The sequence below is a fragment of the Lissotriton vulgaris genome, chromosome 10 (assembly GCF_964263255.1).
Source record: "Lissotriton vulgaris chromosome 10, aLisVul1.2, whole genome shotgun sequence".
NCBI classification, from domain to species: Eukaryota; Metazoa; Chordata; class Amphibia; order Caudata; family Salamandridae; genus Lissotriton; species Lissotriton vulgaris.
Genome location: NC_141698.1, coordinates 111,252,591 through 111,278,409, shown reverse-complemented (window position 1 = coordinate 111,278,409; position 25,819 = coordinate 111,252,591). Strand labels below are relative to the sequence as shown.

Sequence of the window (25,819 nt, the reverse complement as noted above, 5' to 3'; positions counted from 1 at the left end):
TCTTCTGGTTATAGCCTTCACTTGATTTGTGAATCGCATACTACTATTTTAGTATATGGGTTGGTCTCCCCCTGGTGACCACTGTGTATTGTGTGCTACTTACCTGTTGTCTTGCAAAGTATTGTGTTCATTGGGTATATCTCTGGGTAGGAGATATCTGTATGTGTTAGTGTCTTATAATAAATACACATTTTTATCAATACACTGCGGTTCTTTTTCACTTAATCTATACCTATAAGATTACATTCTGGTAAAACAAGCTGCTTTGCTCTCCTTTTGGACTAAGTCAGAAGGCTGCTTTCCACAGCTACCACTTGGATAGCCTTCTTAGGTTGTCTAAGATCACTAAAATCACAGGATTATCTGGATTAGTGCAGGGTGCCCAGTTACATAAGTGTGTACCATATACTAAGCCAGCTTCTCACATTCTTGATATCACATGCCAAGTAACGGAATGTGGAATGGTCGGTTCATGAGCTTCTTAGCAAGGTCCTGTTCAGGTAGTTGCATTCTGTAACCAGTGCACTCTCCAGTCGTGGGTTCCTTTAATTGGGTATAAAACTTCTCCAACAGATAGGCAAGAGTGAATAAAGATAGGGCTGTGTACATCAGCATGGATAGTAATTAGAATGTATGTCTGATGTTATTCAGGTAAGTGTGTTATATAAGCCTACTAGTAAATTTCAAGCAGCCTGAGTCCGGGATATGGGGAGGCATAGCTCAGAGGAAGTTTATTCAGACCCGCAGGCTTGACAGGTCCTCAAGTGGATTATAGGGAACATACGAAGATAAAGGACAAGGAATCACCTCAGTTATTGATAAATAAAACATCCAAATATTACCAATTCTTTAAAAAAGTTTACCTTTTTGTATTCTTTTTCTCACTCAAGACCTGTCGTCCATATAGAGCCCAATAGTCTTAGTCCATAGCAGGTTGAAATCCACAAAACGGTGCAATACTTATCCTGTTGTTTAAGAATCACTCTGTGCCATTTAATTGTCCAAAAGAGATTGGAAATGGTTAGGAGACTCTAATCTTAAAGACTTGTCATTTAAGATTATCTCTCATCCAGTGTCTTCTGTGGCATTCTCCTGTTTCCCACCAGGCCACCTTTCAGTCCCTTTCATTGTCTGCCTGTGGAACAAAACATCGGATTTCTAGGCACTGTTCATATGATCATTGTGCTATGTCCTTTTTGCTATTCTTGACGGGGATAGTGCAAAATATGGAATGTTGATAGTATGTGTGTCATGGTGTGGGTCTAATGCATGGAAGCAAGAGATCTTTGAATTATAGTCTATGCTGTTTTATGCCAATATGTTGAGCTTTTATCCGCAGCATGGAGTTCTTATGTTCTTTAACACCATTACAACATTATTGATGAAATGGAGTATAGCAGTATAGCACCATCTCTGTGGTCACTAGCAGTGCATTAGTGTATCCTAAGTCAATTCACATCATCACGCTCCTCGGGGAACACAACTATGGAACCAGTGGTGCTGCATGTAATTGTTCTGAGACTGTCATTTCTGCATGCTTGCGTTGCAGGGTCAGAACGTTAATGGAACTATCTTTAAGGACCGAGAAACCATAAGGGACTGGCAACATTGCAACACCACATGCATGTGTACATTGTGCATGACCTATATTTTGAAGGTGGCCATTTTGGATCAAAATCTGCAGCACTAGAATCAAGCACTGCTGGGCCAGTTGTTTGTTTTTGGCTGTGCGACACGGAGTTGTGTGAGGATTCAAAGTTTGCAACAAATGTTGCTACATCAAGTATTTTTGGTGCTGACATTTGTGGCTCACTGCATTTTTGTGTGTTGTCAGAAAATTATACGAGCATGTCAAAATAAGGTACTTGATTCTCGAGTTTTGCAGCATCTGGAAGATTTTGTTTTGTAAATGTACACTTGTGGAACCATTGCTATACATTTTCTTAAATTAGTATGGCAAAGCTACTACTGCTTTACTACTCATACCCGATGAAGCCTAACATGCTTGCGGGGTTCTAAAACATTACTAGTGTCTCTCTATGTTCACTGAATCTTTGAATTTTACAGGGTTGGAATTGTTCTTTATGTACTGCAGTATCTGTTAAATGTACTTTTGTTATTGTTCCTTAAGCAATTTAAATCATGTCTATAGCAAAAGCACCTCTGCTATTCTTGGCAACACCAGGTGAATGTGGCATGAGGATTGATTATGTCCAAGCTTACGTGTATGTATTGGAGGAAGAAGACTTCTGTGACCAATACATTGTTTCAGTTGAAGCATTGTTTAGAAGTGGTAGGATTAATGGTTTCAAACATCTATTGTTTCAAGTATCTGTAAAACAGATGCTTCAGATATATGGGAGAAAAGTAAATACTGTGTTTGATTACTATAAATTCAATTTGAGGAGCCAAAGGGGGAATCAATAAACTAGTCCATAGCAGTTTTAAAAGTTATTGCTGTCACTTGTGACTTCAAGAAAATAACATATGATCAAGATTTACAGGATCGTTTTTGATGACATCCAAGTCTAAAAAAGTTGAGGAGCAGCAATGGGCTGAAACAGATGCCATCTACCGGACTCATCGTGTTATCAAAGAAACACCAATCCACAACCTTAATAGGGGAATGAGTTATGGTATTAATATGGCGAAGAAAGGCGATAGCGATGGGAAGGAAAAAAAGCATGGAAAAATGAAGTTTAGAAGTAATAGCCACAGTTGGATGCAATTTCTCTACATAAGTTAGAAGACTGATTGATTTAAGGCCATGGACCTAATGGCGAATCTTCCGAATCAATTTTTGATTGAACAGAAAACAACGAAGACCTACACTCTTAAGCATGCCTTTTACTAGAAGGGCTTGTGAATTCTGCACAATAGGAAGCCACATGTTGCACGACTAGGTACAAATTACCGTAAACCAGTATTTAAGAGGGAGGACGCAATATGTCAAATCTTCCTGCAACTCTGGTGAAATTGAAATTAATATATTTTCCCAGCCTTGAATGCGTGACATGCCTGGTACATCATGGACCTTATCAGCATTTCATGTTTTTTCGTGGCAATGGACATACATTAATTCTTTAGCAAAAAGATGTTCTTCATAATGAAAATGTCTAATTATAACAGATAATACTTCTGCAATTTATCATAGTATGTGGCTTTGAAAACCATATTAGGGAAACCATTATCTTGTTGCTTGTTTGCTGGGGATTCCAGCTTTTAGTAAATGTGATAATGATAGAAGATAGTTTAGAAATTAATTGCATAAATATAATGGAGTAAAAGAAAACAGATTGGAAGGACAGACGTTCACCAAAAGCTAAAGGCAAGAAGAGGATAGTAAAACTAATTTTTGTTTTTTTGGCAGATTACCTAGAAACTGTGTTATTTTTTAATAATCATGTCCTGCAGTCCAAAGTGCCACTGTGATTGACCATGAGTTGAGGTTGGTTTCACAGTTTGCTCCACTATCTGACAGTGCTTTTTAATACACCAAAGCTCAGACATTTTACACAGGATGTAATTGGTGAAATATACACGTACTGATTTATGTGACAAAACCAGTCCTTGTTTCCCTGAGTCACGTGTCCTAACTCGAGATAAATAAAAAGTGCGTGATACTCAATAGTGCAAAAGTGGGTTTCGCATTCTAGCAAGCCCAGAAATGTTCTTCATCTATACCTGGTGTGCCCGACAAGCAGAATAGGGACAGTGGTCGTTTCTGTTCTGTTTTGAAATCTGGAAACCCTCGATTTTAACAGACTGTTTCCTATAAATTGATGTTTTGATGTAGAGTAAAAAAATGTAGGCAATCAACATATTTTTAAGGAGGCAGAATGTATCCAATTTTGATGCCATGTATAGTGAATGTAAGTAAACCGTCTCTACTTGGCATCTCACAGCCTGTTGTAGTCCTATCTGCAGGGATCATGAACTCTTGAATAGAGTGAACAGTTTGGCCTTACAGTCTAATAACTCATTTAGTCTGCAAAAGTCTCAGTAGCATATGCTGTTCCAGGCTTCATCATACCAATGTGATCTACAAGGTAGTCTTGAATGAGGCAGTGTACCCCCTATTGACTCCCAACAGACTCCAATCTTTCATGAGTATTTACAATAATGAGAAACTGCCAACAAGTGACATATGATTTAAAGCTAGTAAGAGCTTCAGGAAAAAAATCTAATCCCATAGTAGTAAGGCATTACTCATGCTACGACGTGGAGCACAGTGTCCTGGATCTAAAGGGTCCAGATGAATCGACCGTCAACAAGAAAATAAACAAGCAAAAGTATTTTGAGTTCTGAGAATCTCCAGTGCCTGAAGAAAAGAAATATTGATGTGGGGCAAACTAGGACATGAGGTGGCACATACGTTTGGAAAAGTGTAAGCATATAAAATACTGCTTTCCAGGTATAAGTTGACTGCTCTTGACATTCTTCAACTACTGGATTGCACATTCAGCATAGACTGAGGAGAGCACATCATGCTAGAGAACGAAATTCTCTGTTTCTGCTTATCTTTTCCAATTGAGATACACATAGTTAAAATGGGTATAAAACACTGGATGGCGAGGAACATTCAATTCCTTACATGGATCTGTAATTTATTTGCTCATGCTGCACATTCGCATAGTGGAAATCGAAATGCGGTGAGAACCCCTACTTGTATTTTTAATTTTTTGTTAAATATTGACAGAGGACTCTTTGCTTTGCAAGATCTTGGCATAGGTCAAAGCAACAATTGATGGACTTTGAGTAAATTATTTGTACTGCTGCTTAAATGTTCTTGTGTACAAAATCGAGATAGGATTTTGAATTGGTTGTATTTATATATGCTAAAATACATGTTTTGGTTTTGCTTGTGTGTGCATTTCTTTAGGTTTCAAGTTGAAGGGTGACCTTAAAACGTTTTTTCCCCTAGGGTGATGATGGCATGTCCGCTGGTACTTATGATTCAGACACAGAGGTGAGTTTGTTTGAGCATGTGCTCTTCAGTCTGGCAGGTGTTTTCAAATGTGGTGCAATTTGGCAGATATTATCTACCATTATCTAGAACTAAACCAACAATGTTGTATCGCGGAGGTGGTCCTTTCTGTATATATTGTTTGGATATTTTCTGACTTTCGTTCCGTTAGATGATTCAGTGGTCCGCATTGCTCAAACTTTGACTTTTTAAGTGGCTACCAGTAGAATGAAGGTGAAAATGAAGTTTTTGAGAATCCGGACATTGAGACAAGATTTAGTGCATTTCACAAAGGCAACATCCATTATATATTCTATCTTTTCAGTGTACTGCTTCATAAGTTACGACTTTGGTGTAACTCTACAAGGGGGGCTTTTCCACCTACAGGCAACGTGGGTGAACTTGGTTAAATACACCAGCGATGAATGTGAAAGACAGATTATTGTAGCCCCGTAAAACACTATTCAATCTGTAATTGGCATAAAAGGATCAGAGCATTGTTGAAACAGAAACAAACCTTATTTCGTTATTCACCATATGACACACACTGTACTAAAAGGAATGACCACTTTATAGTTAAAAGTAATTATTACTACAAGAATCAATCTGTTTTTCAGTAAATCTAAAACAACTACACAGAATATTATAAAAACCGCAAGAAGGCATGTTATAAATAACAAGAATAAAATAAAAATTTCTAGCAATGTTAAATGTCATTAAGAACCGAACACCCTAACGTCCACTTCTTAGTGCTATACTAAAAAAGCATGGAAGGCAAAGCAACTTGCAGTCTAGAGATTCTTAGAGAGAAGAGACGCACTGCATATCTCGTTGACAGCAAAGGCTGTCTTTAGCAGCGGAGGTGCGAAGACCATGTTCCCTGCAAAGGGCAAACACATGCTGCGGTAGCAGTCAGTCTTTTTCCGGGAGTCTGCATTATCAGCTTCAAGCGAGATGTAACATATGAGAAGTGCAAAGTGTGCCGGCAGTAAAGGAGACCATCTCTCCAGTCAAGCGGTGATCCTTATATACTGAATCTCATCTGAAATTGGAATTTCTGACATAAGTTTAAGAATGTCTGACATATATTATTTGCATCAACACATGCATCCCAGACGTTTCCTTCTCAGCATATAAAGTAAAAGAACTTCAGTTCAGACTGAACTATCTTGGTTATATGTCGGTATGTGTTCTTAAATACCCATGCCATGATGGAAAGTAGGCAATTGATCCAGATAAATCTGCCATTGATAGTTCTATCTGTGTCATCAATCTGATGGCATGATGTTTTAAGAGGTCTTTGAATGATAAGGTAAGGCAACATTAGCGTTTAATGGCAGACGTGACAATGATTCTCCATAAATCGGGAAAGAGGGCAACTTCCAAGTAGCCAAGATGGAGTTGGGGCGTATATAATATTGCGACTGGCCTCAGGGACTTTGTCAGTACCAATGTTTTCTTTTTGTTGGACTACACTGAAGCGCAAAAAGAAGTGATGTAAAGGAAAAGAACATATTGAAATCTAATTATGTACCCATTTCTGGGCAGTGCTTCTGTTTACACTTACTGAAGTTAGTGCGGAGGAGTGAAAACTAATCTCCTTAGTTCATAGTTGCTTGTATGGCTTCCTCTCAATTCTGATACCTTCGGCTTGGCCAACTGAGCATCCAGTTTCTCTGTACTGCAGCGATCCAAGCCCTGTTCAATGGAGTTGGCCAGGAAATAAACCTGTCTTGCATTTGTGGAATTGTAGATCATGTCCTGTGAGAGACAGTGAAGGGCCAGTGTGGATTCAACCCTATTAACCACTGCAGCCCCATCGAAACACATGAGAAGACATTCACACGCCTCATGTTTATGGCAGCTAAAATAAACATAGAACTGGAGACTCCGTACTGAGTTGGAATGAGTTTTTGTATAGATTATTAGGCGTAGCCGTAATGAAAGGCGATTGTATTAATAGACCTATTGCTGTCCGTAGTTTTCTCCTGGCACAAAAATTATACTTCACCTCATAGTGAAAAAAGAATGTGATGTATCTGTTTCTAGACTTGACAAATTCACACTGGAAAACAGGTAAGCACTCAGTAGGTCACAACACTGTGTTAACACCGTGGTTTTAGGTGTTTTTACCTTTTTCTAGCTAATAAAGATCATTTGAGCTCTGGTGATAGCGGCTACAGGCATACAAAAGCTGATGGAATACGTGGAGTCTTCTGTGTCAGGCAAGCACCTGGCTGGACGGACTGGCCTGTCGCATTGAAGCCCAAGTCAAACTTTAAGCACATAGGGCCCGATTCACAGAACTAACTTAAGACAAAATCCTAAACTTACTACTTTTCGTATTCACAGAAGTTAGGATTGTGTCTTAAAACAGACTTAAGACAGACTTAAGACAGATCTAAGTTAGGATTTTGTCTTAAGTCTGTCTTAAGTCTGTCTTAAGACAAACTTAAGACAAAATCCTAACTTCTGTGAATAGCAAAAGTAGTAAGTTTAGGATTCTGTCTTAAGTTAGTTCTGTGAATCGGGCCTTTGATTTGTAAAATCAGAGGTAAAAGCTGTTGATTCATAATTCTTTTTTTTAAACACCACACATATGACACTGATAGCGTGCCATGACCAAGAAAAAGAATGGCTCATATATATCAGAGACTGGACACCAGATGCCTTATCAGACCAGTATCCAACGAGCTGGTAGGTGCCTGAGCTTCCCTTATACTTACTGAAGTGCATCCCAACTTAACAACCCTAACAAATAGCCCTTTGGTCTTAAAGCCATCTCCTTAGTGGTAGATTGTAGCACAAAACCTCTGGAATCCAAACAATACGTCAAAATCAGAGACATTGTTTTCCACATTACAAGGAATATTGCTTCATCAGAATGGGTGGCTGTCACGTGAGGACACATAAGCAGAGCACTTCAAGGTGTCTATAAAAATATGCTACCATTTCTCTCTCACATTTCTGTATAAACTTTCTCAATAATAAGCATCCTCTTAAAGGAACCAGAATACTCTCAATCACTTAATTCATGGTACTTGATGCTATCCTGCTTCACCAACAAATCTTCCCTTGCATATCTATAAAACTTTAGGTTCACTGCTGACTCAAGCCACTGCCCTCCCACTTAACTTGTCATACGAGACTGATGTATTTCCAGAGATAATAATGCCCATGATTAGATCAGTGCAGTTCCCAATCAGGTTTGAATGGCTCCTCGGGAAATTAACTTCCATGAATGGGTGTAGTCATAAACATTTTTCTTGCAAGTCACAACCTCTGTTGTCTTCCCGCTCTAAGTCTGAGACTAGGGTCCACTTATACTTTTTATGATTCTATTTCACCACCACCTCATAACTGTGATCTGGATCCTTGTACATTATGCAGCAAATCTCTGGTAAAGTTCTGAGCACAGGCTAGGATATTTCTGATCTGTGTTCTTGTAGATCATAATAAGGATCCCAGAGTATATTTTCCAGATTATTTGGTGACCTTCCATTCAGTACACAGTGAGGTGAAGAGCGCTGAATGAGGTTTCCTGACTGTCTGTGCAACTCAAGGCTTGGTTCATGGGTCATCAGAAATGTCAAACATCTTAAGTTCTAGTTTTTTTGTTTGCTTACAACTGATATTCCTCTTCACGTCATTATTATCACTTAGTATTGGAGAAGAACATTTTGATATTTTTTCATGTATATTTAGTAGTTCCCACTGATGAGTCCTTGAACCACAATGGTAACTCACTGAAAGAGCTTTAAAATCCCAAAATAATTGAGACTTGATATTCATTCCACTCAGCCTCTTTAACCTAAATCGTTCCCTCCTGCTACTGGGTTTTCTGAACAGCCATACTTCGTTGTAAGTGGCTAACTGGAGTGTCCCAATATCACTTAGCGACCCCCTCAGGACAAAAATACAAATGCCAGGCATATGGAGAGACGAAAAGTGCTGTACCATGAACGCCACCATCTCTCCACTCACTAAACTGACAGTATATTGATACTACATGAGGAAAAAACTATTACATCAAACATTCCTTTTACCTACTACCCTTTACACTGTTGTTTCGGTGCATGGCTAGACTGATGTCCATGAATCAGTGTTCACAAACACAGTTAACATTCATGGTCACACAAAAACTGAGCTCTTTGGTAAACCAACCAAAGAGCTGTTTTGGGATGGGACATCTATATATTTTTCACAAATGTACCTCTCCAAAGCAAAAGCAACTGTGACAGTGTGAACAGCCAACAGATATATAAGGATTGTCTCAACATCTTTATTTTTCAGAGACAAAAGAAGAAAAAGAGTTCACAGAAGCCACCTAGATCACCAAGTAAGTGTGAATTAACTAAGCATCTAATTATGTTCCCTAATTAATTCTACTGTGCTGAGGGCTGGATGAAAGGTAATATTGTAATCATGGCTTCGAATAGCGCATGCTTTTCTCATCCACTGTCTCTAAATCACGCCAGTGAAAATGAATGTGACCAAATAACGTGTGATTTGTAACAAGTGTACTAATCAACACAAGTGCGTTTGTGTATTTATTTCTTACTACAGTGTAAAGGTCAAATGCAATATTTTTTTTGAATAAGTTTTGATTGCCATTTAAGAACAACAGTGTTGTAATAACACAGTATGCAAGTCAAAGAGAAATACAAGAACAATCCCCCCACCCACGCCGCTCCATCTGGACATTTAGCATTGACACAAATCACTCAAAGGAAAAAGCACATTGCAATGATGAGTTGAGTTTTTGGGCCCGCATAATTATGAACAAAGGCATAAGTACAGATCCATAATCATATAACTGTACCCCCTTATCTTCCAAGCCCCCCTCGTTCATCGTGGCTGGGCATCTGGGGACACGAGGTGCTCGGCAAGCAGCACCACCTATGCCTGCAGATAGTAGACTAGCTTAGTCACTGTGGAAAACAAAGGTTAAAGTGGAGTAATACGTCAGGTAGTAAGATTTTAGCCGGCGCTTAAAAAAAAAACCTTTGAAATTCACTGGAAAAAAACTGTTATATTGGAGATGTACGTGGTTTCTAAAAGGAACAAAAAACTGCCCCTCTAAAACAAACAAATGCCTCAGATTCACCATGTATACGTAACTTCGGTAAGTATAACCTGCACGGCTGTAGATTAATATGTCATTCAATGATTTAATATGTGAGGTCACAAGCAGTGCATCAAATTTGCAATATTATCTTATTACGATGCAACTGTTGCCAACCCCACTCTGAGTACGGCATTTGACCATGTGTGGCAAGGGTTGGTGCCAGGGCCAGGTCTGTGGTCAGGCCCTGCAGCCAACCCCCCCATGAATGGCCAACCCCTCCACCGTACACAGTTTGCTGATTCCCATGGGAGTCTAAGGGTTTGTTGTTGGCTACTCCTCGATATTAGTTCGTCAGCCCCACACTCTACTCCAGATGTATGGCTGTGCTCTAAACACAAGGAAAGAGTTACGTTTCTACCCATGTTGAGATGAGTGGCTGTTGAGATCAGTTTCTGTGGCTTTGAGTCATCCTTCTGAAGCAAATGCTGTCCATATTCATTGCTAAATATTTTTCTAAGAAGGAATGGGAGGTTTTCTCACTAGAGCTAATTTAATCGGTGGATAGTCTGAATACTAAATTTACTTTTCTTCTCCAAAGAGGTCTTTTAGTCCAAAGTAGAACCACTGAGAATATATTGGTAGAATATGACGAGTTACAAGATAGGCATGGCCATTTTTTGTTATATTGGCTGGTCATTCAGAGACGCTAATCATTATGCACTTTTCAACATACATGGGATAAGCAGGTCAGTTTAGAGAATAAACTACAAAAACTATTGCAATTTATGAGTAAGTTAAAGTATGTTTTATTTTTAGTTTCAAAGTTCTTCTTCTGTACAGTCTTTGTTTAAAAGTATGGCATCTTCCACAAGTATATAATTACCTGGAGTTGGTACTGCAACAAGCAACCTCTAATTTACTGGGCCCCAGAAAGCTAGGTGCAAGTTTGCTTCTTGGTGTTAGGAAGTATGCTAAAGGATTTTTCATTCAGACAAGCCATTGACTGCCTCTAAAAACCATCATAGGATTAGGTATGTGTTAGTGTTGATTCAAGATATTCTAGATTTGTTTACTTAGATTACAGAAACTTTAGCCCCTATATGTTTCACTCTGAATATTGATTCCTCTTTAGTTCTCTGTAAAAGTCTGCATTTTTTCCCAAATTTTTACTCTAGTATTGTGAATAGTCTCCATATTTAATGTTCTTCATTAAATGTATTGTGATATCTTTCTTGAAATCGTCATCAATGGAACAGTTCCTTTTGCACAGCAGAACACTTTTTGTAAGGAATATTATTGACAGTGGTCTGGTTGAGGTAATCCACTGTCTGGTTCAATTTTTGGTCTCACCTGGTGAAGGGTTTAGCTGTCTCTTGACAGACTGTGGTGTTCAATATAGACTTAGTGGGCTTTGTTTCCACCTGTTGCTCATGATTCTATGGCTTTCGCCTCTCAATTCCATGCTCCTGATTGGGTGACGTACCTCCCTTTTCTTGTGTTCTTCCAACCTCACTGTGTGTTAATTGGTCACTTCCCCCTCCACCTGTCACCCACTTGGTTCTTTTGCACATCCACCGGTAATGGCAGGTGACCATTCGTAAATAGTTTTGAAATTATTATAATATGGCCACCTGGGTGTGTGTGTGTGTGTGTGTGCATGGATGCACGTAGGGTCTCATCTTACAGTGCTTTTTGATCTCAACAAAACCTGTACCAAGATAGTTGCCATGCGCTCACTGCAACCATCTTGGAACATCTTGTGCTTTTTGTTACAAACAAAACCCTTTGCAAGACACCATTAGTTCAGCCAATAGTTCTGTGTCTGGAATCATGCGTGACACTTGTTGGCTTTGCTGGTGCATGTTAATAGTTGTATTGGCTTCCATTAAAAAAGAAAATACACATTTTGTTTATTGTGATGTTTTCTTGCTTTCTGGGACCCATTTGATGACATGCAGCACTTTAAAATTAAATTTAAATTTTGCTGTTTTCGCCTAAGGGCATATAGTCTGTGTGGCTTGCTGAGATTGTGTATATTTTATGTTAACTGCCAAAGATAAAGTTTATAAAAAAGTGAATGGCTGCCTTAGTGTCAGTCAGTCAAAGAATCTTTATTCGATTTAGTTAAAAATCATACAAAGAGGATTAAAACATTTTTATACAAGTAAAACACAATTAAACAATTTCATACCAGTCAAATTCATGTGGCGAAATATTTAAGCTAAAAACAAGTTTATAGAAGGATGTTAAAATGCAATTCATACGGGGAAATCTTATAATATCTTGCGTGATCTAGATCTAGCCGCTGCCACTAAAAAGTTTGCCAGACAAAATGTGATACGGATGTTACACAATGATTGAAGATAAAACAAGGCTGGTCTCACCTTGGAGAAACCAGCTTCCCTTAAAACAGGTAACAAATATCTTTTTCTATGATCTGAAAAGAAACCACAAAACATAACAAAATGCTGGGTATCTTGAACAGAAAAATTATCACAAGTACAGGGTGGTGCTGACTCTGGTTTCGCCCATGTGTTAAAACTTCCTAAATAAAAATGTATAAGGTTAAATCTAAATTTAGTCAAAAGAAACCTGTGAAATGACTTGGTGACAAAACATAAATAAGGTTCTAGTGCGATAGAGTTCACTTGCAAATAGTGTTGTCTGACTGCTGGCTTCTGCAGTTCCCTTCGGCTTAGTGTCTTTTTAGGTCTTGCCTACAGACAACGCTCATGCTGTTACACAACATACACATACTTGCATATAGATCCAGAAATGGGCTTTTGGACAGCCTCTTTCAGCTGGCTTTAAGCTTTGCCCTTAGGGGTTGTCCATCACCCCTCTGTATGTATGTAAGTATGTATTGTATATTTGTATAGCGCTTTACTGTCACCCCAAGGGCATCCTGGTGCTTGAGATCACTGTCAGCAACAGAAACAACATCTTAAACTGCCCTAGGGAACAAGTGGGTCTTCAACGCTTTTTTAAATGGTAGAAAGTCCCTTTGACCTCGTAGAAGGAGTGGCAGAGAATTCCAGAGTTTAGCCGCTGCAACACTAAACGAGCGTCCACCCATCCTCACTCTCTGGAATCTCGGTACCACCACCAACCACGCAGAAGAAGAGCGCAAACAACGCGCGGACGAATACCATGAAAACATATTCTGCAGTGGGACCAGGCCCTGTCCATGCAAAGCCCTGAACACCAGGCAGGCAGCTTTGTACTGAACACGTAAATGAACCGGCAACCAATGTAAGTCCCGAAGAGCAGCGGTGGAGGAGCTGAGGTTAGGGCGAGAGAGGGCCAGCTTGGCCGCCATGTTCTGCACCCGTTGCAGCTTGCATAGCAACGTTTTAGGGGCTCTGCTCTGCTCTTTTAATCCAAACACATGCCGGATACCACTGACAATACTTTAACACTTGCGGATAGACTAAATACAATGACATAGCCCCTGATTCAAACATGTGGGGACAAATAATAGTTTATGGATGCAAACAAATGCCTTTTGTGCTTATACAGTACCTAAAACGTAGCGCAAACACACCTTGCCATTAATTCCTTTTTTATTGGTTTAGTTATATATATTTTATCATATTTTATCCAGGGGGCCCTGGGCTCTACAAATGTGCTTACTCAGCCCCACCTTGAGTCCCCCCCAGCAGTCCTTCGATGCTGCAACCGGTCTGCTCCGGCTCACTCCGAGCACCAAGCAAACAATTTCATTCGCACCTGTCGATGCTACCAGTGGCTGCTTCTGTCCTTCATTTGCACTCCAGCGCATCCCCCATTGCTGCTGTACGGCTTCTTCCTCACACTCTGAGAGTCCGGCTAGCACATGTATGTCCATCCATCCACCCAGAGCTACAAAAAAGCATTGGTATAATCAAGTGCTCATCTCTAGCTACTCTTTGCTGACTCTGAAGTACAGGAAAAAGCGGTAAGCATACCCAAATTCTTTCACAACGCATTTGTTTGCGTCCATAAACTATTATTTGTCACCACATCTTTGAATCAGGGGCTATGTCATTGTATTTAGTCTATCCGCAAGTGTTAAAGTATTGTCAGTGGCATCCGGCATGTGTTTGGATTAAAAGAGCAGAGCCTATACATCTATATAAATCAAAACTCAAAGTATGGTCATTTGAAAAGGAGATGAAAGCAAACCTCTCCATAATATAAATTATGTACAAAGGAAAAAGTATGTGCCCATCCATACACTTTAAGTATCTTGCAGATCCCCAAAGTGGTCAAAAGATCATATAGAGGCTGAATTTCTTTATTAGATCACAGAACTCCGCAGTGTCTTGCGATATCCTTTTTATTGATGGCTGTGGATATTTTATTCCTTATTATATCTGGCCCACTGCTTCAACTGCTGTCTTTCTCCTCCTGCTACCATATCCGATGATGAGTGTTTGAGAGCTTCAACCAGTGATCGCTTTTGCACAGTGGAAATTTTGTATGGAAATTTGCAGTGTAAACTCCAAAACTAAAAGCCCCTAAAAGTTTTTTGTATTTGATAAAATCCACGATTAGCAACGGTATCAACTTTAAAAGGTGTCTCTTGGCAATTCTGGGGTGTTTCCAGGTAGTAAAAAAATCTTCTTTGGAAAGAAGAATAACCAGGATCATGGCTGAAAGAAAAAGTAAATAAATCACTTAAAAGTAAAGCTAAGGGGGGCGTGGCCAAGATGGCGAACATGGCGGACGTAGCCTAGTGTAGCTCCGTCCCTTCAACTGACCATTTATCCTGCCTTCCCCCCTCGCCAGTGCCCATCCCGCGACGGGGAAGAGTGGTGGAAGGTGTCCAGCAGGTGTGGCGAGATTTTCGGCCTCGCTGAGGACTAGACGCGGGTGCAATCGGCCCCGGATGCGGAGCGGCCTGTTGCGCGAGGTGAAGCCGGGACCTCGATTTTGAGGGCGTCCGAGGTGGGCGCCACCGGACGACAGACAGCGGAGCGGGCTGCATTGTGGCCTGACCCCTCCTGAGGCGCGGCTGCTGGAGGGTGCCTGCCTGCTGAAGATACCCTGTGCCGGAGGGTGTGCTGTGCCGGGGAGACCCGCCTGCTGCTAGCACGACATCGACCGACTGCCTGAAGGTTTGGGCGAGGGCCTTGAAGCGGGCCGGATGCCCGGTGGAGTGTCCTCTGTGCTGGGGATGCGAGGAGCTGCAGAGTGAGGAAAGACCTGTGGAGATCCAGCGGTCGGATCGGACCGTGACGGCCCCCTGATATTTACGAGTGAGTGCGCCGAGTTCGAGGCCGGTGGGGTTCCCCTGACGCCCTGTCTGCGAGGCCTGACACACTAGCGGCCGGAACGGGCGGTGGACGGCGGATCCACGCAAAGGCCTCACGACCCACTGCTGCCAATTGTAGTGACCTGCGGTGGTGACCTGACGACTTTCCTCCCTACCGCCCACCATGACCAGAGGCGGAAGCGGCGGCGGGACCTCGAAACAAGGGACACTCGACAAATTTGCGGAGCCTCGGGAGGCCAACAGACCGCTGGGCCGGACAATGCCGCCCTCCTGGCGGCAATCACCCAGTCCCGGGATACATTGGACGCTAAAATTGGGGCCGTTGGGGCCGATGTGACCCTGCTGCGACAAGATCTGCGCAACGCAGTGGCCCGTATCACGGAGGCTGAAACCCGGATCACAGGAGTGGAGGGCGAAACGGCGGCCTTGAAGAAACGAGTGGCCCATATGGAGGGCATACAAAAGGGCCTAGCTCTCCGAGCTGAGGATGCCGAAGGGGGAGCTTGACGCAACAACCTGCGCTTTGTCGGCTTTCCGGAGGACTGTGAGCAGGGAAACATGGAAGCCTTTCTTACTGAGTGGTTGGAGGGCTGGATCCCGGCGGAGTCCCTCTCCCGCTGCTTCATCATTGAGCGGGCTCATAGGACACTTGCTCAGAAGCCACCAGTGGGTGAACGACCGCGGACGGTAATAGCTAGACTGCTCAACTACCATGATCGGGACACAATCCTGAAACAGGCCCGCCTAAAAGAACCCCTCATTTGGAATAATCAACGGATCATGATCTTCCCAGACTACACACAGTTGGTGCAATAGCAGCGGCAGTCCTTCGCGGCCGCAAAAGCTCGCCTGCGGGGCCTTAAGATTCAATACGCTCTGCTTTACCCAGCTCGGCTGCGAGTAATTTTTCAATCTCGCACTTTCTTCTTTAATTCCCCTGAAGAAGTCTTTACTTGGACAGATGAAACTGTACGTATTCGGCCTCACACGCCGCCAGCTAGAGACAGTGGGGCACATGCATCAACCTATTTATGAAGTGCAAACGGTGCGAATCGGTAAATTCGGCCGTTTACGCTTCTTAAATACGTTTTTGGGATGCATGAAAAAAAATTCAAAATTCGTTTTTTTTTTTGCATTTCCTAAAAATGCGAATGCATTTAAGGAATCGCATTTGTGCGATTCCTTAAATGCAATGCATCATTTTTTTTAAAAATGCGAATTTTGAAATAGGTGCAATTTAACACGAGGTTGACCCTCGTGTTAATTTGCGAAATTGTTTCAAAAAGCACAAAAATGCATTTTGAAAAGTGTCATGTTACAGACACACATGTCCTTAGGACATGTGTGTGTGAAACATGCAATTTAAAATACATTTCAGGGGTTCAGGGGGGCGGTACTTTGGACCCCCCTCTGCACCCCCTCTGCACCCTTGCAATGCATCAACAAATTGCGATTTCCTAAACAAAGAAATGCAAAACGGCATTGATTCCTATGGGCCTCGAGGCCCATAGGAATCAATGTAATGCCATTCCTTAATTGCGATTCGCAATTAAGGAATCGCAAATTCCAAAATTTAAGAAATCCTAAAAATATTTAGGATTTCTTGATGCATAGGATTTTGCAATTCCTAAATAGCGATTCCTTAATTTTCGCTATTTAGGAAATGCAAAATCCTAGATTGATGCATGTGCCCCTCAGACTCATCCTCTTCGGCGGCGCCGCCGCGGACGCCCCGGCGCTCGCGCAGCTGAAGCAACTGGAGATCACGCTCCAAGAAACGCTCCCTGACCGTCCGGAGCCTCTCTGAAGCGGTCGCTGCTTCCTGCTCCCCCACACGTGGTATCGTAGTGCTGAAATTTGCCTCGTACTGCTTCTAACCTTGCACTGCCATAGCAACGCTTATTGCCAGGCTTGAGCGCACTGATTAGAATCATCGCAGCGCTTCATGAGCAGACCGTGATTTGTATTTTACTGTGCCATAATCTATTGCTGTGCCACTCGCTTTGCATATTGTTGCCTGATTGTGCTGCCCAGTCGATATTGCTTAGTTAGGTCGTGCCCAATCTCGTCCTGTTCCCACTTGTGGCTTGCAGCCATCTTGTTGTTTGTTTGTTGTGCCTCCCAGCCCGGCCCTCCACCCCGCTCCCGCCTCCCAGCTGCTCCACCCTCGCCCCTCCCCCTCCTCCATCCACTTATGACAGATGCTTCCGCGCGCAGCGGACGCGCCCCATGCGCGCCTCCATGCCCTCTACCCCGGTCGCACACCACAATGCTACGAGGCTGCCCCAGGACTCGCCAATGGTCCATTCACCTGCCACTCCTGCAAGTTCACCTGCACTAGGACCCACTCCAAATCCACTACCTCCAAACACAGCTCCAACTCCAACCACCTGAAATGCATCCTGCTGAACACCCGCTCGGTCCACAGACACGCCACTGAACTCTGGGACCTTCTCGACACTGCATCGCCGGACATCGCCTTCCTCACAGAAACCTGGTTGAACACTTCATCAGCGCCCGACATCGCCATAGCCATCCCGAACGCTTACAAGATCATCCGAAAAGACCGCACCAACCAAACAGGAGGAGGCATTGCCATCGTCCATAAGAACACCATCCGAATCACAACCAGCTCCGACGATAACCTTGCGACCGCCGTACACCTTCATTTCCAGATCCACACCGACCCCAGGACCAGACTTAGAGGCACCCTCATCTACAGACCACCAGGTACCCGCACCCAATTCAACGAAGACATCACAGACTTCATCAGCCCACATGCCCTCACCTCCGAGAACTACATTCTACTGGGTGACCTCTACTTCCACATGGAAAAGAAAAACGACAGCAACACCACCACCCTTCTGGACAACCTGGCCAATCTCGAACTCAAACAACTTGTTGACACCCCCACCCACCTTGCCGGACACACGCTCGATCCTATTTTCACCTCCAGCAAACACATCTCCTTCGATCACACCACAGCTCTCCATTGGACGGACCACAGCTGCGTTCACTTCAACTACAAAAAGTCCACGACCCACAACCCCCCACAACCTATTCCTCGAAGAAACTGGAACAAAATCACCAGCGACCAACTCTTCACATCGCTAAACCAAAACCCTCCCGCCATATCATCGGACCCAAACCTAGCTGCCACCAAACTCACACAATGGATCACCCACAGCGCTGACGTATTAGCACCCTTGAAAAACCATCATATCAAACAAGGGAGCAAAAAGGCCCCCTGGTTCAACGACGACCTTAAAAAATCCAAGAAGTTATGTCGTACCCTCGAGAACCTGGAGAAAAAACCCAACCTCTGCCAACCTGACCACCTTCAAGGACGCCACCCGCAAACACCACCAATTTATCAGATCCACCAAGAAATCAGCATTCAAGAATCGACTCGACAACAACGCCCACAACAGCAAGGAACTATTCAACATCGTCAAAGAATTTACAAACCCCACCGCCGGCACCAACGACATCACTCCCTCCCAAGACCTCTGAGACTCTTTATCCTCTTTCTTCCACAACAAAATCACCGACATACATAACAGCTATGAAAACCAATCAGATGAACAGCCCACTCCACCCCCCTCCGAACTAAAACAGCACTCTCACAACCTTTTCACCTGGAACTCAATCACCACTGAAGACACCATCCGCCTGATGAACTCCATTCACTCAGGATCGCCAACCGACCCATGTCCCCACCACATCTTCAACAAAGCAGACTCCATCATCGCACCCCATCTCCGTGACGTCATCAACTGTTCCTTCAACTCCGCTACCTTCCCGGAAAGCTGGAAACATGCCGAACTCAGCGCCCTTCTGAAGAAACCCACAGCAGACCCTTCTGAACTTAAGAACTACCGCCCCATCTGACTCCTCCCATTCCCTGCCAAAGTCATTGAGAAAGCCGTCAATAGTCAGCTCGCCGCCTTCCTCGAATACAACAACTCCCTCGACCCTTCACAGTCCGGCTTCCGAGCCAAACACAGCACCGAAACCGCCCTCATCGCAGCTACAGACGACATCCGAACGCTACTGGACAACGGAGAAACAGTTGCCCTTATCCTACTCGACCTCTCCGCCGCCTTCGACACAGTATGTCATAGCACACTCATACAACGCCTCAACAACGTCGGAATACAAGGGAAAGCCTTGGACTGGATCATCTCGTTCCTTGCCGGAAGAACCAAGAGAGTCCGCCTCCCCCCATTCAAATCAGAGGCCACCGAAGTCATCTGTGGTGTACCACTAGGATCTTCACACAGCCCCACCCTTTTCAACGTATACATGAGTCCCCTCGCAGACATCGCGCGTCAACACAACCTCAACATCATCTCCTATGCGGACGACACCCAGCTAATCCTCTCCCTCACCAAAGACCCAAACACCGCCAAAACCAATCTACACGAAGGAATGAAAGAAGTAGCCGAATGGATGAAGAACAGCCGTTTAAAACTTAACTTGGACAAAACGGCAGTCCTCATCTTAGGATCATCCCCCTCTGCCTGGGACGACTCATGGTGGCCACCAGCCCTGGGCACAGCACCCATACCTACAGATCGCGCACGTAACCTGGGCTTCATCCTAGACTCCTCCCTCTCGATGACCAGACAAGTCAACGCCGTCTCATCCTCATGCTTCAACATCCTACGCATGCTCAAAAAAATCTTCCACTGGATCCCCACCGAAACAAGAAAGACAGTCACCCACGCACTGGTCACCAGCCGACTGGATTATGGAAATACCCTTTACGCCGGGACAACAGCCAAACTACAGAAAAAACTCCAACGCATACAAAACGCCTCAGCCAGACTCATACTGGACATTCCCCGTCAGGCTCACATCTCCGGTCACCTGAAGGATCTCCACTGGCTCCCCGTCAACAAGAGAATAACGTTCCGTCTCCTCACCCACGCACACAAGGCCCTCTACGACCTAGGACCCGAATGCCTCAACACACGACTGTCCTTCTACACACCCACCCACCAACTACGATCATCCAACGAGCCCTCGCCGCAATTCCACGCATACACAGCCAAGACCTGGAATTCTCTCCCCACTCACCTCCGACTTACACAGAACCACCTCTCCTTCAGAAAGCAGCTAAAAACCTGGCTATTCGATAAGTAATGCACCCACCCTCCCTCAAGCGCCTTGAGACCCTCTGGGTGAGTAGTGCGCTATACAAATGCCTGAACTTGAACTTGAACTCCCCGGCTAAGAAGGGGACTGCAGAAGAGACTAAGCCTCCAGACTCTCCCATGGTGGATCCGTGAGAAGTGAAGTGATGATGGGTGACTCTTTGACTTGCCGATTGTGGTACAGGCCGCGTAGTGGCAATTGCCGGCCTACATGAAGGTGCTCTACACTAATGGTAACATTAACACTGGCGACTACTTGTGGATTAACAGTCGCGGAGTGCGGGTTGGGGGGGGATGGACTGTAAGGCGGTAACCCCTCATTTTAGAGGAGTTTTGTTGGGGAGGGTTGAGAGGGGGCGATGTTGGTAGTTCATGGGGATCCATTGGCATAGCGGATCTCTGGCCTCCCGTTGGGGGCCGGAGTTGACCTATACCGCGACAGATACTTCAGCGTTTTTGAGGTATGGGGTGGGGGGGAGTGGGGCTGTTGTTGGTGGGACCTGGGTGGGGGGGGAGATTGGGGGGCTTGTTGAGGGGTTGTGGAGGAGGGGCACGGGGAGGCGGGAGGCGTGGAATTGCACAGTGTTCTTTCATGTACTATTGAGGCGAGGTGTGTGTGTGTGGTCTCATATGCTCAGAATATTCATTTTTCTGCCCATAGATGGCGGTTAATACCCCTGAATCAGGCCTGCGGAGGGCTTTGCTGCGTATTGTGAGCTGGAATGTGAGGGGGATGTTGGACAGGATTAAGAGGGGGGCGGTCCTGCCGACAGGGGAAGAAGGACGGGGCCGACGTATTATTGCTGCAGGAGACCCACCTCATGGGTACTAAGACCCTTAGCCTACAGAGGTATGGCTTTCAGCAAGTGTACCATGCCGGTTTTGCGAGGGGATCTCGAGGAGTGGCAGTCTTGGTGCACCGTAGGCTGTCCTACGTTCATGAAACTCAGTGGCTTGACGCTCAAGGTAGATATGTGTTTATCCAGGGTAAGATAGGCACTGAATCAGTGATTTTTGGGAGTGTGTATGCCCTGCCCCCTCTGCAGGGAGCCCTTATTGAAAAATTGTTTGGTGTGTGGGCCGAGATGCCTGATGTTATGGCAGTAGTTGGTGGTGACTGGAACGACGTGATGAATGCGCGGGTGGATAGATGCAGGCTAGGAGGCGAGTTGCCCCCGGACACACCCACTAAACTAAACGGCATGGTGAGAGGAATGGGGTGGGTGGACGTGTGGCGCCACCAGTACGCCCAATGTCGCGAGTACACCTATTTTTCAGCGGTACATAAGTCCTTCTCTAGGATCGACTACCTATTTGTCCCCCATGCCTGGGTCGGGAGGGTAGGTACCACATCTATATTGCCCCGCGGTCTGTCGGACCACTCCCCGGTAGCGATGGACCTACTCTTGGACAAACAACGGCAGCCGTTTTGATGGCGCCTCTCCACATGGCATTTGCAGCAGGAACCTTACCGAACACGCATGAGGGAGGCTATTGCACACTACTGGAATGAGAACGATAACCCTGACATAGACGCCGGGACACTCTGGGAGGCCCTGAAGCCTACCCTTAGAGGGGTAGATATTGCTTGGTGTGCGGCTGCCCGTAGGGCGTGCGCGGCAGATATTGTGACAGCCGCTGACCGTGTTCAGGCCCAGGAGGAGCTTTGCTGTATGATTGGGAGTGAGGAGGACGTGGGTCAGCTGCTGCTGTTACAGCAGGCGTATGCCTCTCTGCAGTTGGATGAGGCCAAGCAGTTGTGGCTGGCGACCCGAAGTAGAATTTACCAGTGGGGCGATAAATCCGGCTCGATGCTATACAGACTTTGCCAGAGCACCTTCCATCCCCAGTCCCTGCCGTGCCTTCGAGATGAAGAGGGTACGCCCATGACTGCCCCAGAGGCCCTGGCGGCCAGTTTTGCACGGTATTACGCGGCCCAATACCCCCCCCCGGGAACTCCTCCAGGCGGAGGAAATGGACAAATTTCTCGCTGACCTCCCGCCGCGAGCAATCTCGGACGAGGGGCGCGCTCGCCTAGATCTCCCGTTGTCGGCGGAGGAGTTGGGAACGGCCCTCGGTGAATTAAACACGGGCAAGGCCCCTGAACCCAATGGGTTCCCCTGTGAATTCTTCAAGAAATTCCATCTCCAGTTGGGTACACACTACGGTAGAGCTCTGGAGGCGGCCAGGGAGAGTGGCCGGCTTCCGAGGGACTGGCGACATGCGGAGATAGTGTTTTTTTGCAAACCCGGTAGGCCCCCTGACCTACCCGAGTCTTACAGACCGATTTCACTATTAAACACAGAATCGAAAATCTTGGCAAAGGCGCTGGCCAATCGTCTTCTCCCATACATCACCGACCTTGTTCATCCCGACCAGGACGGCTTCATGCCCCATAGAGCGACGCGGCATAATATCAGACGCGCCCAGGTGGTGTTGGAAGCGGCCCGGGCAGCGGGGATTCCTACGGCGCTCTTACTGGCCGACATAGATAAGGCTTTTGATTCAGTGAGCTGGGTCTACCTTTGCGCACTTCTGTCCCGCCTGAACCTCGGGCCCCGCTTTCTATCATACCTACATCTACTATTTACAGATCTAACTGCGTCCGTGAGAGTGGCTGGTGCGGTGTCCGATCCCTTCCCTATAGGCCGAGGCACCAGGCAGGGGTGCCCTCTGTCGCCCTACTTATTTGCCCTGGCCCTAGAGCCGTTGGCAGCATGGGTGAGAAATTATGCTCAGATGCGGGGTGTCGAGTGGCAGGCGGGCCCCTCCGATAGAATCGCACTGTATGCTGACGACGTCCTATTCTTTCTTACTGACCTGAATAAATCGGGACCGCGGGTTCTAGACATCATGCGGATATTTGGTGTAGTGTCGGGTCTCCGTCTGAACCAACGTAAATCGGTGTTGTGGGTGCTGGGAGAGCGTAATGGCCTAGGGCCTTGGGCGGGGACGCTACAGAAAGCGATGGGTGGCCTTCAATACCTGGGTGTGTTTTTGACTGATTTGAGTGGTGTCTCCTGGTCGCGCAATGTTGTACCAGTGTGGGAGCTTGTGCGTTCGGACATGGTCACCTGGTCCCGCATGCCTCTTAATGTATATGGCCGCTCGGCCATATTCAAGATGGTGGCCCTCCCTCGCCTGTTGTACCAGTTACAAAACCACCCTTATCCCATCTCACCACAATGGTTCAGACAGGTCAATTCAGCACTTAGTCAGTTTCTTTGGTCCAGGGGGGTGGCGAGAGTAGCGCTACGCACGTGTTTCCTTTCCACATACTGTGGCGGCCTGGCGGCGTCGGACATCCTGTCCTATTATCAGGCCTCCCATCTTCTGATCCTAAATGAGTGGTGGTATGGAGATCGGGGCGACCCGGCCTATGCCCTGGAAAGGGACCTAATGGACCTGGATACGCTACACACCATACTCTACTCGGCAACTAGGAGAAGGGGCCTCCCAGTGGTCACCCAGACAGTGTTTCGTATATGGCGTGCTGCCCTCCGACGCATGGGGTGGTGGAACAAACTTACAAGGGAGACTCCTCTCTGGCGAAATGGGCTATTGCCGTCCTTGGCGTCCCTGTCGGGGTTTCCGGGCTGGGATGCAATTGGAATATCGGCCCTGGGGCACATTGTCAGGGGCACGACCCTCAAGTCATTCCAGGAACTTCGCGAGGAATATGATATGCCCCAGACCCAGTTTTATAGATACCTACAGCTTAGACACGCCATTGCACCCTCTCTTAGGGGCCTAGACTCTCTACCGGAATTCAGCCCACTGGAGGCCAAAGTGTTCATGGGAGATTTAGAAAGTAAAAAGATATCCAATATTTATCAAACACTGGTGACGCATTGCTCAACTTCCCTAAATGACCTACGGAAAAAATGGGAGGGAGATGTTGGTCCCTTTGAGGAGGACGACTGAGGGAAGCGCTTGAGGCTCCGAGAGGAGCTGCCATTGCGGTACGTCTTTTGATTCATTCAGTTCAAGTACCTCCACAGAGCCTACTACACGAGGGATCGACTGTGGAAAGCGGGCCTGATTGGGTCCCCAGATTGTTTGAGATGCAGCAGGGATGTGGGCACCTTTTTCCATACTGTGTGGTCGTGTGCTGGACTGCAGAGGTTCTGGTCTGGAGTGTGGGACTGCCTGTCTGAGGTGCTGGGCTGGGAGCTCCCGTGTTCGCCACAGTTGGGTCTCCTCCATGTCATGGAACAGGTTGGTGGGAACATTTATAAACGACATTTGCTTTTGTTAGGCCTAATTGTGGCCAAGAGAGACATTGCCCACGCCTGGAAAGACCCTAGAGCCCCTCTGGTGGGAGTGTGGAAAAGGGGATTGGACTTTTACATGGGATTGGAACGCCCGATTTTCGTGGCCAGGGGCTGCCCCCGGAAACATTATAAAATTTGGAAACGATGGGCGGAGTATCGTGGACTGTGGCTGGAACCGCCAGCGCCTGTTCAGCCTGTGGAGGGACACCTGGATGATGGGCCCGGGCCATGAGCAATACACACTGTACGCTTCTTACTGTATCTGTATTTGAAATATGTTTTTCAACGCTGTGCAAGGGGGGGGTCTCTGGGTTGGGGGAATGGGAGGGTGGAGGGAGGAGGGCCTTGGTTGCATCTTTTCCTCCTGAAATGTTGATTGAATTGCTTTACTGTGATTACTATTCTGATGCTCACAGCTCCTCCGATTCCCGGGGTGCTGTGCTTGTTATGCAACTTATCAACACCAAAATAAAATTTTGTTCTGAAAAAAAAAAGTAAAGCTAAGTAATCAGTTTGGGAAGGGATCCTGCCTATTTAAGGTGTTTGCATACAGATGTTTTCATTTGGTTTTTTTTCGTCGGGAAACGCCGAAGAATAATCTCAATACTCACCTGTGAAACTCAGCTCAACATACTGCTGTTTCAGTCAAATGCTGTGAGGAAGGCTGAAGCCTGAGACGATGCTCACCACAGACCTTGTGTTATATCTGTATTTAGGTATAAAGCAGTCTCTCTCCCTAGTTCTCTTACACATGCTGCTCAGCCGGTGTGTGTGTGTGTGTGTGTGTGTGTGATGTCATAGAATGTTTATGCATGGCTGGAGAGATCAGTTGTAGCGAGTGGGTTGAACAACAGGATGCTGCTCCTGGTGACGCATTGATATACCACCTGCAACTTGTAACTAAGACTATTACCTTCTGATATACTTCATCATAAAGCCTACGTTACCTGCCTACTGAGGATCTTTCATTGATTGCAACAATGGTGACGAGTTAGAAACTAACCTATGTGTGAAAGGAGATAAAAGGGAAAGATTAAGTCTGCAAGGAACTTAGAGGAAGAAGATTGATGCCTAAGGGAGGAGAAACACCCTGGA

General features: G+C 45.4%; 1 protein-coding gene across 3 annotated transcripts in view; it reads left to right on the top strand.

Moving 5' to 3' along the window:
* The window catches only part of IQCE (IQ motif containing E), a 272,321-nt gene that overhangs the window by 53,598 nt on the left and 192,904 nt on the right, over positions 1–25,819 (top strand). For 2 of the 3 annotated variants that reach the window (XM_086940632.1, XM_086940634.1), the window contains exons 3-4: positions 4,925–4,969; positions 9,260–9,305. In XM_086940632.1, the coding sequence (XP_086796758.1) occupies positions 4,925–4,969; positions 9,260–9,305 (91 nt within the window). The remainder of the gene's footprint in view (positions 1–4,924; positions 4,970–9,259; positions 9,306–25,819) is intronic. The other variant, XM_086940633.1, reaches the window with a different exon arrangement.